General features: G+C 40.8%; 1 protein-coding gene across 2 annotated transcripts; it reads left to right on the top strand.

Moving 5' to 3' along the window:
• Positions 1 to 6,506: 6,506 nt before the first annotated feature.
• On the top strand, positions 6,507 to 16,736 carry RBM43 (RNA binding motif protein 43). Of its 2 annotated transcripts, none has more exons than XM_046019890.1 (4): positions 6,507 to 6,617; positions 11,372 to 11,582; positions 13,991 to 14,073; positions 15,325 to 16,736. In XM_046019890.1, the coding sequence occupies exons 2-4, from the start codon at positions 11,474 to 11,476 to the stop codon at positions 16,072 to 16,074; spliced, it is 942 nt and encodes a 313-aa protein (XP_045875846.1). In that variant the 5' UTR covers positions 6,507 to 6,617; positions 11,372 to 11,473; the 3' UTR covers positions 16,075 to 16,736. The 2 variants fall into 2 exon arrangements, with proteins under 2 accessions (XP_045875846.1, XP_045875845.1); XM_046019889.1 differs by lacking the exon at positions 6,507 to 6,617 and adding an exon at positions 8,453 to 8,718.
• The last annotated feature ends 307 nt before the right edge of the window (positions 16,737 to 17,043 follow it).

The raw sequence follows: 17,043 nt of genomic DNA, 5'->3' as shown, positions 1-17,043 counted from the left end.
TGCAGACTTGACTCTTAACATTTCCTGAAAGAAACGTTACATTTAGCTGTTTGTGATTTCCATAGACTTGGACTTTCAAGGGACTTCAAGAACAATGATTTCCCACTTTACCATTATGTAGCATCTTCCCCCACAGGCCCAGATGTATTTTTCAGAGCAGAGTGTGGTCTTTCTTTCTTTGTTTTTTTTTGTTTTTTTTTTAAGATTTTATTTATTTGACAGAGAAAGATCACAAGTAGGCAGAGAGGCAGGCAGAGGGAGAGAGAGAAGCAGGCTCCCTGCGGAGCAAAGGGCCCGATGAAGGGCTCGATCCCAGGACCCTGAGACCACGACCCGAGGCGAAGGCAGCGGCTTAATGCACTGAGCCACCCAGGCACCCCGAGTGTGGTCTTTCTACTTAAAATTTTCTTCGCCCAGAGTGCCAAGTATCTCCTGATTCTTTCCAAAACATCTTCTCCAAATAGATCTCGTAAAGACCATAATTTTCGTTCATTTACACTTAAGATGGAAAAAGTAAGTTTAATGGAATGACACGCTTGGAATAAAGGGAGAAGTAAATGCAAAGCTAGAGGTTCATCACTCATCAGCCTAGATTTCAATCTGAAGACAATAGCAGAGGCCCCGCCGTAGGGACTTACACTTTAGTATGAGAGCCTCCTAGTTCATTAGCATCCCACTGTTTGTAAGTGGCAGAAATTAAACTGTGTGATGCGAGTTTCCTGTTCAGAGAAGGTGAAATTCTCTTTGGTAAAGAACATTGGAACAGCTTTTATCCTAATACGGTGTGTTCCATAAGAGCCAAGAGCAGAAGGAAATTCATATTAAAGTGTTGGCAGAAGTGAAATGCTTTAGAAAAGATTCTAAACCTAAATGTACCCAATGCTGCCTGCCATCTAAAATAAAGGGAATGTTAAAAAAAAGAAAAGCTTGGTTTGCTTTTGATATTTTATTTTTAGGTTTTAAAGTCCTTATGCTACCATTAGAAGTACTTATTGCTTTCATATGTCTCTTTAGAATGAGACATGGTACCTGGAAATTGGGCAACGTGCACTTTTCATAGTCACAGTTTTAAGGGAAAAAAAATCTCTCATGTGTCAGTTGTTCTTTGGAAATGGTGAAGTTATTTCAGAATATTAAGAAATACTAAGAAAAATTGAAAGAACTTATTTAATTTTGATTGATACAGTCTCATTGGCACAAAAGGTGTCATTTTTAGTCTGTGGCAGGCTGCCAGTCAGAAAGAATTTTTTCCTAATATTTAGGACGAAGTTTGAAATAGTCACTTTTGTTGCCTTTGGGGGCCTTCTTCAGAGAGTAGAACAGATAATTGAATTCAATTCCAAATATTCACAATGGTTTTTTTTTTATTTTAAAAAAAATTATTTATTTGACAGAGATCACAAGTAGGCAGAGAGGCAGGCAGAGAGAGGGGGGAAGCAGGCTCCCTGCTGAGCAGAGATCCCGATGTGGGGCTCGATCCCAGGAGATCCCATGACCCTGGGATCATGACCTGAGCCTGTGGCAGAGGCTTAACCCACTGAGCCACCCAGGTGCCCCTTCACAATGGTTTTCAATAAATATTTCTTCTTGTAGAAAATTAGACTTTTCCCTTAGACTCCTTTCACCATTCCACCCTTGTGTGATCTGGCTAGAAATCAAGCATTGGCTTTCCTGCTTATTTCTAGAGTTTTAGAGACTTTATAGAAATAAAGTTTGTCTTTGAAGATTTACCAAAAGAGGGGGTGCCTGGGTGGCTCAGTGGGTTAAAGCCTCTCCCTTCAGCTCAGGTCATGGTCTCAGGGTCCTGGGATCAAGCCCCACATCGAGCTCTGCATCGAGCTTTCTGCTCAGCAGGGAGCCTGCTTCTCCCTCTCTCTCTGCCTGCCTCTTTGTCTACTTGTGATCTCTGTCTGTCACATAAATTAAAAAAAAAAAAAAAGAAAGAAAAAGAAAAGAAAATTTACTAAAAGATACTATGTTGACTATTGATTGGATATTAAGTCAGGAAACCTTAAATTTGTGTTCTGGATGAGATAGCTTCACTTATTTTGTGAAAAGACACTGTCAACATCAACGTATAAGTCAGGAAAGAAGATTATGTGGAATCGCAAGTCCCTCCAGCCCCTGGTGGATTTATCAGTGAAAATGGCCTAGGTTACGCTGTAATGACAACCTCCCGAAGCTCAAGGGCCTCACAAAACAAGCTTCATTTTCATTCACGTTGAATGTGCAACACAGGTTGGTAGGGGAGTCTTTTTGTCCTCATCACTTAAGGCCCCATCTTGACACACACTTACAGAACCATGAGGTGGGGAAAAATGATGTCTGCAGAATCTTGCACCAGGAATTAAATGTGTAATTTAGAAGTGATCATGTCTTTTGTCTGTTTACTTAATTGTAGGTACTTTGGTCTATCAGACCACTTACAGTTTCTGTTGCCTGAGCCAGTTTGTCTAGCTGAAAGGGTTTGTTGAATTCAGCAGCCTTCACTTGTTGTTGTTGTTCTGAGAGACTTTAATCTGTTCAGAGATCCAAAGCTTGATTATTGATTTGATCTTTGCAATAAAGTGGAGTTCTAGTCAGCCTTTGTTACTCAAAGATTTTATCATTTGAGAATAGAAGTTTTGTTTCTTCCATCCTACATGTTCCCATATTTCCAGATTTCTCTATTCCCTTTCATTCTGGCTGATTCTTTTCTAAGCTCATTTCTTTTTTATATTACGTTGTCAAATGCACCCAATAGTAACAGACATATGCCACTAATTTTGCTTTTTCACACCCTTTAAAAAAAACTACAAGCTAATTAGGTACATAATCTGCCTTCCAAGCTATCACATGTGACAGCTTACCAAATGTTTTTCCACTACATAATATGAATCGCCAACCTTCTAATCTCTGATAATTATTTTCTAATTACCTGTGCCTCAACCAAAGCCATGTATTTTGATTGTGTTGTGGATTGTCTTTTTTTTTTTTCTTTTGAGTATAGCAATGCTCCAGAATACCAATTGTATATCAATCAGGATAAATTATATGATACCGATGTGGCAAATTATGCCTTAATTTCAGAGACCAGAACAAAATTTTACTCCTTGGTCCATGATGGGTTAGCAAAAAGAATGCTCAGGGTAGACATTCATAGGGACATAACAGCAACCACAAACTTTTGTTTTTAAAGACTTATTTATTTCAGAGAGAGAGAGACAAGAGGAGTGGGAGGGGCAGAGAGAGAGAGAGTCCCAAATAGACTCCCCACTCAGCACAGAGTCCAATTCAAGACTCCATCTCATGACCATGAGATCACAACCTGAGTGGAAATGTGGTGTCAGACACTTAACCGACTGCACCACCCAAGCATCCCGTCAATTTGCTGGATGTCCTGCCAGAAAAAAAGAGCTTTGAAGGGTCTTGAAATAGCAATTAAATTCTTGGTCCGCAAATGTTCCTTTCACTTGCAACTCAGACAGAACTAAGTATATGGCCCCACCCAACCATAAAGGAGCTTGGGTGTTCAATTCTACCGCATGCTTGGAAGACAGGAAGCCAAAACTGTACAATGAATAGTGTTAATGATATCTGTTTGGTATTGGAAAAAAAAAAAGATGCTCATTCTTGAAAGACACACAAGGTATAATCACACCCAGATAATGGTAACATTTTTATGTCCTTCTTTCCAATTCTTTTTCCCCAACCATATATCACATTTCATTTTGTGACTATACCCTATTTCTAGGGTTACTCTTTCTCATTGTAGGACATTAAGATTGCTTTCAATTTTCCACATTTATAAGTGCTAGGTTGTAAATAAACCCTTTTATATCCTGGAATACAAATGTTTTTCTGCAATTCTAATCTTATCTCAAGGTGATAATTACTAGGTTGATAGGGTGAAGGATATCAATTCTTTCAAGGATCTTGATATATATGGCTGCAAATGCTTTCCAGAAAGGTAAGCATCAGTGCGTACTTCTTTTTTTGGGAAGGTTTTATCTATTTATTTGACAGAGAGACAGTGAGAGAGGGAACACAAGCAGGGGGAGTGGCAGGCAGTGAGAGAAGCGGCTCCCTGCTGAGCAAGGAGCCCAGTGTGTGGTAGGGGGGCCCACCATCCCAGGCCCCTGGGATCATGACCCAAGCAGAAACCAGACGCTTAATGACTGAGTCACCCAGGTGCCCTTCAGTGTGCACTTTTATTTTAAGTACAATAAGGACAATTTCATTGCTCCCTTTCAGCATTGAGTACCACTCCTTTAAAAATTATTTTCTTATTATGCTATTTTTAGAAGTCTTCACAATATATACCACGTCTTATGAAATTAAATAATTAACAAGATACAGACGAAATATCGAGTAATGGGTTTCATTTTTGTTTTTTTGGTATCACAAATTAAAAACATCCAGGAAAATGTCAATTTCATTTTCCTTAAGCTATGATTCAGAGCAAAGTGCAGTGAGATGGGAGGCCTCATAACTGGGGCTGTAAGAGATTAAAATATTTTTTTGGATGCCGTTTCAGTAATAAGCTGCTAGAATTATTTTGACCACATTTGGAGTCATGCTTGCTCAAGGATTTTTTTGGCACATTAGGGGAAGAAAAAGTTTTCCCTAACCCTCCTAGAGTCCCTGACTACACCTGAAAATTAAACCAATAAAACCAAATTAACAGGAGAATAGTATAGACATGTATTTAATATAAATTTTCTGTGATACAGGAGACTTCATAAGGAGATGAAGACCCAAAGAAATTATTAAACCCGAGTGTTTTTATGCTAAAGCTGAGAAGTATGAAGTCATAAAAAGTCGAAGATGATAGGACAAAGAGTGTTCGATAAGTGTAATAAAGGGAAACAGCAAGGCCTGTTCATTCAGATTCCTTTCTGCGTCCTTTTGTCTTTGGAGGTAAAGCTGTTCCTTTCTTCTGGATACAGGGAAGAATGAGGGTTACATAAAACACCAGAGAGTTTTATGACCTGCTTCAGGGGAACGTCAGAAAGTCCTTCTTGCACATGTCCTTTCTTTTATTCCCTCAGTTTGAAAATTCAGTTTGCCAAGCTGTCATTTTTTGGGGGTAGCATTTTCCTGCATCCCATCAGCACGTACAAGCTGGAATAGTTGGAACATACAAGGTTAAGGGTCATTCTAAGGTTCCATGGCACACCTGGGTAGACTTTCTGACTCTACTTCTAGAGCTCTTGTTATTCCCTGGAGAGGGTCCCAGCTTGGATCATGGTGCTCATGTCCATTTACAGTTAATCTTTGGTCCCACCTCCAGCCCAAAGCACATCTTTTCTGCTTTATCTCTCCATATGTTTGTCTTTTCTGGTTAAACAGAAGTATACAACATACGACCTTTTGTGTCAGACTTTTTCACTTCGTAGATGTTTTTAAGCTTCATCTTTGTATCATGTATTAGTAGTTCATCCCTTTTTATTGCTGAGTAGTATTACATTGTATATATATATATATATAGTGCATTTTGTTTATCCTTCAAGCAATTGATGGTCATTTGGGTTATTTTTACTTCTTGACTATTATATATAATGCTGTTATGAACACTGGCAGTCTTAGTTTGGACATTATGTTCTCATTTCTCTTGGGTAGTTCTCAATGAGTAAGATTTCCTGGTCACGTGGTAAATTTATGCTTAAATTTTTGAGAACTGCTACAGTGTTTTAAAAGGTGGCTGTAGGGCGCCTGGGTGGCTCAGTGGGTTAAGCTGCTGTCTTTGGCTCAGGTCATGATCTCGGGGTCCTGGGATTGAGTCCCGCATCGGGCTCTCTGCTCAGCGGGGAGCCTGCTTCCCTCTCTCTCTCTCTGCCTGCCTCTCTATCTACCTGTGATCTCTGTCAAATAAATAAATAAAATCTTTAAAAAAAATAAAAAAAAAATAAAAGGTGGCTGTAACATTTTACTTTCCCACCAGCGAATGTATGAGAGTTCTCCTTTCTCCACATTCTTGACAACCTGTTATTATCTGTCTTTTTGATTACAGCCATTTTAGTCAGTGTGGAGTGGTATGTCATTGTGGTTTTAATTTGCATTTCTTTAATGACTAATGATGCTGAGTATATTTTCATGTGCACATTATCCATTTATGTATCTTTGAAAAAAAAGTCTATTCAATTTTTTGTCCATTTTTAAGTTGGATTGTCTTTTTATTTTTGTGTTGTAATAGTTCTTTTTATATTATAGGTACAGATCTTTTATTAGATGTGTAATTTGCAAATATTTTCATGGTGTTCTTTAATTCTAGTGGACTATCTTAGAATATGGTAGGTGATATTGCTGAAAAAAATTCAGTAACTTAAAACATCAGAACTTTATTTTTCATTCATATATATTTTGTTATGGGTCCAGGCAGCTCTCTAGTGCAAATGTGTTCTGCATATTGGCTCAGTGGTGCATGTTCCCTTCAATGCGTTCTTCTTTGAGCACCAAGGACAAGAAGAGAGCATTGGAGACTCTTGCGCTGCCAATGAAACACCTTCACCCAAATAGGAGACGTGTCAGTTCTCCTCACTTTCACTGGCTAAATGAATGATATGGCCTTGATGAAATCAAAGGCTGAGGAAGGCCAATGCCTCAGGTGCCTGAATTGAGAAGATCAAACAACACTGGTGAGCAGTACTAATGTATACCATGTGGGGGGAGACAAGTGAGAAAAAAAATAAATATATGAAGATATTTTTAGAAAGGGGTGATACTATTAAGACAGAATGACAGGGTGATAGTATAACAATTAACTGGGGAGGGGGGAACAAATTCAGGTGAGGTAATCAGAAGCAGTCTCTTTGAAGAGGGGTCATTTGAGCCAAGACTTTAGTCACAGCAAGGGGTCAGGAAAGTGAAGGTCAGGGAGGAGCTATCCAGCCTGGACAAAGAGCCAAGGGCAAGGGGCGCCTGGGTGGCTCAGTCAGTTAAGTGTGTCTTCGGCTCAGGTCATGATCCCAGGGTCCTGGGATCAAGCCAAGCCCCCACATCAGGTGCCCTGCTCAGCGGGGATCCTGCTTCTCCCTTTCCCTCTGCCACTCCCCCTGCTTGTGCTCTCTCTTTCTGTCAAATAAATTAAAAAGACAAAACAAAACAAACAATAACCAAGGGCAAGAAAAGTCTCCAGTTAGATGGCTTCCTGTGTGGTCAGAACAGGGGAGTGAGGACAGTTCAGGGGGTCTAGCTAGAGAAAGCAGATCAAGGCCATTTTTCTTTCCTGGTGAGAAATGTAAATTTTACTTAAGGTGCAACGGGAATTTAAAGTAAAAAAAAAATAAAAAAATAAAAAACCACAAATGTGCAGTATTAAACTGCAATGGGAAAACATCAAAGTGTTTAAATAGGGAACAAACCTGATTTACACTAAAAAAGAATTGTTCGGTGTGTGGTACTCAGAATGAATTGAAGGGGAACGAGGCTGGATGCAGACTTGATCTGGCTGGTGAAGGTGGGGTTGGCGAGAGTATGTGTTCATGGAATGTACTAAACAGAGCTAAGAAAAAGAGGAATCACAGAAGACAAGTGAGTCATGAGCTTGGGCTCCTGGGTGGGTTGTGTTATTATTTACTGAGAGGGAAGAAAGGGTGGAAGGAGAGTTTTGCTTGGTCTCATTAAATTTCACATGCTTATTACACATACAAGTGAGCCCTTAGGTACAGGAATCTGAAGATCAAGTCTGAGTTGAGGAATTACATATAGATTTACCTCAAACTGTTTAAAATTTTCATAGTCTTAGGCCATATAGATGTGCCATCAGCCATATAGTAAGTAGCTCTATTCACGGACTGAGTGAAAAACTTAACCAAAATGACACATATTAAAGCAACACACAGTTGGAATTTGTGTACAGTATCTTCGACTTGGGCGCTGTAACTTCAGTTCTGAGAGTGGAACTGCTCAGTCTATGCATTTTCACACTAATTTCACACTTTAAATTTTGAAAGGGGCCCAAATTCTTAGAAATGGTTGCACCTATCTATGCTTGCAGCAACACGAACGCTTCCTCACACTCTGGCCAACACTGGGTATCACTATACTTTTTAATTTCTATCACGCTCATCGTGGAGAAAAGGGATCTCATTATGATTTCAGTCTGTATTTCTTAGGAGTGGAGCCAAGCTTCTTCACGTTTGCCAGCCATTTGCCTTTCCTCTTCGTGATCTCTTTGACTGCGAAGCCCTGTAGGTAGATTACTCGTGACCCCCCTAGGTGCCAGACTGGAGTCAGACGGGCGTGGACAAGCCGGGGAGCTGTCTGCTGACAGGGACCCCACGCTTTTCAGCCCGTGCCCTGTGCCCCTGGCCGCGGTGCGACTGGCCCTGGGCTGGCAGGTGAGGAAGAGGAGGAACAGGTGTGGGGTGGTGGGACGTCCCGCGACAGGGAAGCTGAGGGCGCAAAAAGGAGGTCCGGATTTCCACTGAGCACCGGACAGACACAGCACCCGGAGAGTCTCCGAATTACTGCCGGGATTGCTGCCGGCCCCCCTCCGGCGCGAGTTTCAAACTAGCCAGGCAGCAGGCGGCCCAGGTCGGAGCTTCCGCTCCTTCGGAGGCCGCGAGGCGCAGAGCAGCGGGAGGCCGTGGAGGGGCCGTCCTTTTCTCACATTGTCTCCAAGCTAACGGCAGCCGAAACTGAAAGCAAAACCTGCCTGCGGGGCCTTCCCTGCAGCCCCCGCTGTGCTAGAGTTGGGCCTGCCGGCGGCCGAAGACGCGTCTCTCCTCCGCCATGGCAAGTTGCTTTGTTTTGCATTTTGCCGGGCAGGGTCGTTCCCGCCCGTTGCCCCGGTCCCCCAGAAGGGCGCGGAGCGGGGCCGGCGCGGGTGCGGAGCTGTCCCGGGCGGCGCGTGCAGAAGCCGGGTGAGGGCGGTGAGTCACCTGCCCCGGAGGCACACCCGCCGGCGGACGCGGCTCCGACCTCTCTGCACCTGCTCCTGAGGCCGTGCTGCGCGCGCTGGAAATTCACAGCAGGCGGTGAGAGAGGCTCCACTCCAGGCAACGCCTTGCCACCGCCCGCACCCGGAGTCTCCTGCTCAGGGACACAGCTGTCTCATCGAGAAGCCGCTTCACAGGCTGATTGGGCTTAACTGTGGCCTCCCACTTCATGGGGGAACCAGAGCGGAGAGAATTACCCAGAAATGGAGGCCGCTGTTTCCTTTTGAAAAGGGCCGGCAAGAAGGATTCCAGCCAGGGATTCAAGTTGGGAAGGCATCCCGATGTCTTGTCTGCATTAGTGGGAATTCTCTGTGGTCTTAGCTCTGTCTCCAGGGACAAAGGGCTCTGTGTTTTCACCATCTGTGCTGGCTAGCAAGAACCGTTAGCAAGTTCAAGATTGAGCCTTCCGTGTTCTTTCCATCAAGGGCTTGAAAACAGTGGCAGGGCCTTTAACGCTAGGGTCTCGGAGATGCCAAAGCCGTCGTGAGGTTTCAGTAGGATTTTGTTTACTGGCAGCAGTAAAGGCAACGTCAATGAAAATAAACAACTAATTTTTTAAAAAGGAAATATATACGAACGCAGGGCACGAATCCAATTATTTCTCTCCAGTGTCTTTGTCTTACTTAAAAACTCAGTTTTTCTTTATAGCTTTTAGCTTTCTGACACTACGGTCGAAGTATCTTAAGTATATCACTGATATTGGGAAAATGTCATCATCTAATAACTCTTGGCCAAAATGCTGCTCTTGTTTCAAAATCCTGTATCTCTGTGGTAGTTCTTGAAGGGGTTATTTCCAAGAACCCCCTTTCTTAATTTAATGCTGGATAGAAGAGATTGGTAGTTGTTAGAGTTCCTTTGATTTCAAAGATAAATTAAAATGCAGACACTTAAAGAAATATGGAATTAGTATCGTTGAGGGCAGAGGTGGAGTAAGATTTTCTGAATTTAAATTGATCGAAAGTTTTTCTTTGACATTGATGAAAGGCAAACAGGAAGCTCATTGACAAGCCATGTAACCATTGAGATTGGTGTGGACCAGCCAGTGTTGTATAGAGACAAATCAGTGAAGTAGAATTCCTGAAAAAATCTTAAAAAATCTCTTGTCATTTCTTTTCCTCTGCTAGGAAGAACTATTTTGGATTATTACGTTATACCAGTTGGGACTAGGATGGAGGAAAACATATATTTTTACTGTTTCCTATGCGATCTAGTTGTGAATATTTTAAGAAACTCTGTTTTCCTCCATTAAAACTATCTTCTGTAACAAATATTTACTAGATCATTATAAGTTTCATTTTCAGGAGGTACTTCCTTTGTTTTCTATGTCTCAGCATGAGCCATTTTCATCCCCTGTCCCTCTGTCCCTTTGCTGTTGTTGTGAACTCTTCTTTTGCATTTTTAATTAAATTTGGCCATTAATTAAAATTTGACCTCAGCCTTTTTATTCTTTTGCTTTCATTTCAAGGTGCCATTCGGATGGACAGGATGTTATGTACCTAGACTGTTTTCTTGACCTTGGATGTAAAAAGTAGCTTGCTTGTCCTCGGTGAAGTCCTGTTCTGAGTACAGAGTCCTCTGAGCTGAGAGCCTAAAACATCTTTGTGATCTGTTAACCCTCACTCAGGCCCATGAGATATCCTGTCCTCCCTGGGGGTAATTTAGGATAGATTAAGTCTGAGCTTTGGTATAATCAGGTTGGACTACCTATGTAAGCACTGGGAGCAGCTTATGGGTCTACTTTCCTAAATTGGCTGGGGAACAAATCAAAACATTGAAATAGAAGCCCCTTACCTGGGTAAAATAAGTTTAAAGAGAGTGAGCTCAGGGAGTTATCTACTGGGAGCTGGTACTCTGTGCTGAGTATGATGGCAGGGTCTGCAATAGCATATGCTCTCAGTAGTTGAATTCCAGCTCAGATATGTACAGGAGGGCAGGATTGACTCTATTGCAGCCCCAGTATGATTGTTGGGGTTTATATTTTTTTATGGTATCTTTTTTCTAATTCTGGCAAAAAAAGTAGAGATGTGTTTATTATTGGCTTAGGTACTGTGGACTATACAATCAACAAAACATAAACCATCTCCAAACTACCATATTTGGTGGTTAGCTTGATTTGCTTTTAAACTTAATTTTTAAAATTTTGTATCTCTGATTTCTTCCTTTGGGACTGCCATTACTTTTAGGTCGTTCTAAAATCAGACAAATATTAACAAATGCTTTCCATTTATAAAACAAATGAAGAGTTCACTTTTTACATTTAATTCTCAAATTTGTGTGGCATATGATGTGAGGCAAAGATCTATCCTTAATTCTTTTTTTCAAGTATCTGATCAACTGTACTAACACCTTTACTGAATAAAATAGCCTCTCCCTCACTGGTGTGTGAAATGCCTGTATTAAGTTGAATCTTATTTTTATATTTAAAAACTATCCTACTCTTTCTCTTACAGGCATCCGTTTTGGAAGGCAAGGAATCCAAAACTTCTGAAAGAACAGCGGCAGTTGCTGGTCATTTGGTTGACCTTTTAAATGATCAATTACGGACCACAGTAATGAAGACTCACTTCCAAGATATTAAGAATGAAAGTGGGGTTGTTGGAAACGTGATAAATCCAACAAAAACCAGGGGAGTTGCAAATGTGAGCTTCAAAGGAAAAAAAGGTACTTCCAAATAAAATGTTATAAACTTAGAAATAATTCTGAAATGAAATTAAAAACTGAATTTCATTAAAATGATTCATGGGATTGGTAAAGTTTAAAGTAGCTTTTTTGAAAATATTATTCTATTCTGAATATAAAAGTGGTACAATATTGCATTAACAAGAATATATGTAAAATTGTTCATGATAAAGTTGGTACTAACTGCCAAATTCTTGAAGACTTCTTTCCTTCTATATTTGGAATCTGTCTAGATCTTGGGGAATAAAGTGATACATTTTGTTGTAGAAAACTTGTAAAATACGGAAAAGAAATCCCTACAAAAATAATCTATAATCTCACAAATAAGATGACCGCTTTGGGAATTTTCAAGTAACTTCAGCAATATCATCATACCATTTGCTTCTCTCTGTTCAAACCAACAAAAGGATATTTTAACATAGTGTTGACTTTATCACTGGTAATGCCCTGGAGAAATATGGCTTGGATCTGAGATCAGATGGAGCCATTCTGTTCCTCACCTCCCTGACATCGGTGAGGACGTTGGGTCTGCAGAACATATTCATCCCTTCAGGCTCATGGAGGGGGCAGCCTTCTCAACAGTTCAGTGACTGGCAAAATAAATTGCCAGAGAAAGATGAGCCTCCATGCCAGCATCTTGGAAGTAAAATACCCCATGGTATTGGGAGCAGAAGAAAAGACCTTGCTTTGCTTGAGGGAAGATAGGATCTAGAGAGAGACCTAAGAGACTGTGGATTATCAGGGTACCTTTATCTGTCACCATTAATTCATTTCTTCCTTCCCATTGGCAATGTTCAGGTAGGGATGGTAGGAGGGGCTCCTTCTTACGGGATTATAGTGTTTTTGGAAGCTAATTTTTCAAACGTTGAATTGATAACTCAGAGAGAGAAAGAGAAGGCTCATTCATTCATTTATTCACAAATATTTGTGAGTGCTTATTATTTGCCAGGCCCCATTCTAGGCCTTCCGGATACAGCAGTGAGTGAAATAGGCAAAATGTTTTCTTTTCTGAAGCATACATTCATGCTGGATAGATAATAAAAAAGCAATAAGTGAATATACATTGCATTGGGTGTTTTATTAATATTAACATTTATTTATTAATATTAATATTAATATATTATATAAATATATATTTATTGTATTTATATATTAATTTGTGTATATTAACATATAATGTGAATACTATGAAAAAATATAAAACAGAATAAAGGGATGGAATGTGATGGAGAGGGCTATTTTATTAGATAGAATGGGTAGGGAAATAGTCCCTTTAGGTGACATTTGAGCAGACAGGTGCATGAGGTAAGGGAATGTGCAGATAAGGGTCAAGAACATTCTAAGACAAGGGAAGGGCTGGGCAAACCTCTGAGAGGGTAGTGTGCTGGGCATTTTGAAGATAGCAAGGTGGCCCTAGTGACCGGAGCAGAGCCAGTAAGGAGACAGTAAAAGGAGATGGGTCAGATGGGTGGCTGGGGGCCAGTATATATTAAGCAGCCTATAAGTCAAGGCAAGGTGTCTGGATTTTATTCTGGGGGAGAGGGAGGGTTTTGAGCAGATGACTGACAAAGTGTGACTACCTTTTCTTGGGTGATCCCTCTGGCAGTAGTGTGGAGAGCAGGAGCTAGTAGTCACTGCTGGTTTTGACTAGAGTGTTAACAGGGCTGGTGATTGAGACTGAGTGGCCATTCACGATTTGCTGACAGATTAGATGTCATTTTCTTAGATGTGGAACACTGGAGGAAGAGTACTTTTGGGAGGGGGATGGTTATCGAGAGTTGAACTCTGGTCATGGAGGTGTTTATTTGCATAATGAAGTAGAGATTTCCAAAAGCAAAGGAAAGTGAAGGCCAAAGATAGAATTTGCAAGTGATACATCTAGAGATAGTATCTAAAGCTGTGGGATTGTCAAGATCAACCCTTGGCTGGGTGTATGTTTGCTAAGAGTTACAAGACCTGAGGTCTAAGGCATGCCAACATCTAGAAAATGGGAAGAGAAAAAGAATTAGCAAAGGGCACAGTGAATTTTGAAGAAAACCAGGATAGTGTGGTATCTGGAGTCAAGAAGGTGGTCTCCTTGCGGCCATAATTAACAAAGGGAGAATTTCCTCTTAGGTTTTTGTGTTCTATTCACATATATGTATACATATGTACATATGTATACACACTTGTGTGTTTTAAAAAATATGATTAGGATCACAGGTACACATAAAATGAATTTTAAAGTAAAAGGGAAAACTATTTAAATGTGGAATTTAAAGGAAAAATGTAGAAAAAAATAAGGTATGTGAAATAATAGAGTTGAAGATTTTTATTATTAATAATTAAAGTAATTATTAGTGTGTCATCCTACAAACACTTCTGATGGCAATGTTTCTGCTTATGTGTAGAGAATGTGAACAGAAAACAGGAACACGGTCAGGTAGAAAAGTCTGGATCTACTCAGTTCACAGACCCTCATTTCAGTGAAAAGGTAAGGTAAAGGGGTGCCTGGGTGGCTCAGTGGGTTAAGCCTCTGCCTTCAGCTCAGGTCATGATCCCAGGGTTCTGGGATCGAGCCCCGCATCGGATTCTCTGCTCGGTGGGGAGCCTGCTTCCTTCTCTTTCTCTGCCTGCCTCTCTACCTACTTGTGATCTCTGTCTGTCAAATAAATAAAATCTTTAAAAAAAAAAAGAAAAGAAAAGAAAAGGTAAGGTATGATACCGACAGCCCTGGGTCCCCTCCCTCCCTTCCCTCGTTAATTAATTAATTAATTAATTACCTGAAAGAGAGAGAGTGAGTGAGAGAGAGAGCACGAGCAGGGGAAGGTGCAGAGAGACAAGCAAACTCCCCACTGAGCAGAGAACCTGACATGGGATTCATGGGGTTCGACGCAGGGCTTCATCCCAGGACTCTGGGATCATAACCTGAGCTGAAGGCAGCCACTTTACCAACTGAGCCACCAAGGTGCCCCCTGAATCATGTTTCTTCTCTGTGTTCCTTACACAGGAGACACAAAGCACTCTCATCTCGTGATTCCTACCAAAGAAAATGCACACTTGTAACCGGAGTCTTTGTTAAATGCCAAACGTGTGTCTTGAAATTTTTTGCTTATTGCCTGGCCTGTTTTATGTTTCTGTGTATTTATTCCTCTTGATGCTTTCAAGCAAGCACTTTTATGCTCCTATGGAGGATGTCAGTTATCTACCTAAAGACTTATTTGGGGACAAAAACCCAACTAAGATGAACATTAAAAAGATTTTAAAGATGCAGAAGAGGTAGATATAAGAGGAAAGAGTTAAAATTCATTGGTTTAAAACCATTCACTAAGAAACTCAGGGTTCTGGGCAGCTTCTGACGAACTTCACTAGAAGGGCTTTCCAAGGGGACCCCGTCCGCAGAGAAGAACTGGAACAGAGTGCTATCTGTACTTACAACAGTGTATGGGTTTTGCTTAAGGCTTTGTTTCAAATAACATTCTGCCTCTAAAAAATATTTGACTATCTCTGGTTTTGGAAATGCAAGGAGGGACTATGAATCCCAAATTGAACATTGTGAACTTGATGGGGTTGTGGGATCCCTTTGATAGGCTGCTGTGGCGCAAGAAACCAGTCTATGCTGGGCAGCTGGGGCTTGGTTTGGGGTAACTGCTGTGGAGACAGAGAAAGTGGCAGGAAAAGAATGTGTGTATGTAGTCTGCTTGAACTGAGAGCGCTGTTTTAATTTCTCTCTGTTTAATTTTAGGTCTTCAGCTCTGTGGAAGCTATCCTTGATCTTTCTCTTTTTCGGAGTCAAGTCCCTCTAGAAAGTCTGGTAATGGACCTGAAAAGGAAAATCCCAACTTTACGCTTCAGTCCTTTGGAACCCAATGGAAGAATCTCCGTCCAAGGATCATTTCTGGCTATCCAGAAGCTCAAAGAATCTTTGCTATTAAAAGCAAGTTTTCTTTTAGAAAAAACCAGGAATTTTATCAGTGAGGGGAAAAGGCCGAATAGGCAGAAACCCAGAAGGCATCTCCAGAGAAGTAGCTCCTCAGAGTCGCTCAGGTCCTCAGTACCCGAGGCCACCAGGAGAGGAGAAACACTTGTTCTCGACACAGATATTTTCCTCTGCCTCAAAAAGAGCAGATTTTACAAAAACATGTTGAAAACCTGTCATGTTTTCTGTGAGGAAAGAGTGGATGGTGAAATTACCACAATTTGTATAAAAAATGCTCAAGAAGGTTCTCACCCAAACAATGAAAAGGTTGTAAAAGCACTTTTTGAGGAATATTCACTTGCTCTTCACTTCGAGCTGAGAAAGGAGACACTCACTTTGAAAGGAAAGGGAAGTAAAGATAAAAGAAATATTAAGCTGGCATGTAAACAACTCAGTTCAAGGTTCCCTCAGATTCTGATTAATTTTTATGAGACACACATTGACATTATAGGATCACCTTCTGACACAAACTTGTTTAAAAAAGAGGTCACGGAATTAATAAGGTTAGAAAGTTAGACAATGAGATCTCAGCAGTAGTAATGACAATGGCAGTTGCTTTCCCTCACCGAGTAGCGAGCAGTGTCTGACGAGCTTTACACACATTATCTCATTTAATCCTTGCAACCATCCTTCAGTGTAGACATTGCTATCCTCATGTTGTAGGGGAAGAACCTAGGATTTGGAGAGGTTAAAACTTTTGTCTGGAGTTATCCAGTGGGCAAGGAATGGGGCTGGGGTTAAACTCGGCCTATCTGACTATAAAAATAATACTTAAGGCTTGAAACTTTGAGAAAAAAATCTCTTTAAGTTTGGAGAAATCTCACTTTCTTTGTACCCCCAAATTCTCAGAAAGAGAAATAGCCTTAAATCTAACATAGAAGATGTTTGGATGATTGTTATGCCTTTGGCCATTTCATAGCATTTACTGCAAATAGTTTGTTTACTCCAAATAGAATTAAAACACCGGCAAAACTCACTGGAGAAGCTACTTGGATTGAAAGTATTTTTGAAGCAGGTAATCATTACTTGAGTAAATCTGATTGGTACGAGGCTGCTGGACCATGTGGGACATTTTTATTGTTACTTATTTAGCCTAAGTACATACATAAAATGCTGGTTCTCTTAGAATTGTGAAGAATTACAAAGTATAGTGTCTTTTTTCTTTATCCCCCGCTTTATTTTATTTTTATTTATTTTTTTTTAAGATTTTATCTATTTATTTGACAGAGAGAGAGATCACAAGTATGCAGAGAGGCAGGCAGAGAGAGAGGAGGAAGCAGGCTCCCTGCGGAGCAGAGAGCCCGATGCGGGGCTCGATCCCAGGACCCTGAGATCATGACCTGAGCTGAAGGCAGCAGCTTAATCCACTGAGCCACCCAGGTGCCCCCCCCCCCCGCTTTATTTTATAATTACATGGCTAAAGTAATAGCATTTGAGGAATAAAATCATAGGTGTTCCTTAAAGATGACAGAAGGATCATCTTTC

The sequence above is a fragment of the Meles meles genome, chromosome 9, assembly GCF_922984935.1.
Source record: "Meles meles chromosome 9, mMelMel3.1 paternal haplotype, whole genome shotgun sequence".
In the NCBI taxonomy this organism is placed as follows: domain Eukaryota; kingdom Metazoa; phylum Chordata; class Mammalia; order Carnivora; family Mustelidae; genus Meles; species Meles meles.
This window is presented reverse-complemented; position numbering and strand designations above follow the sequence as displayed.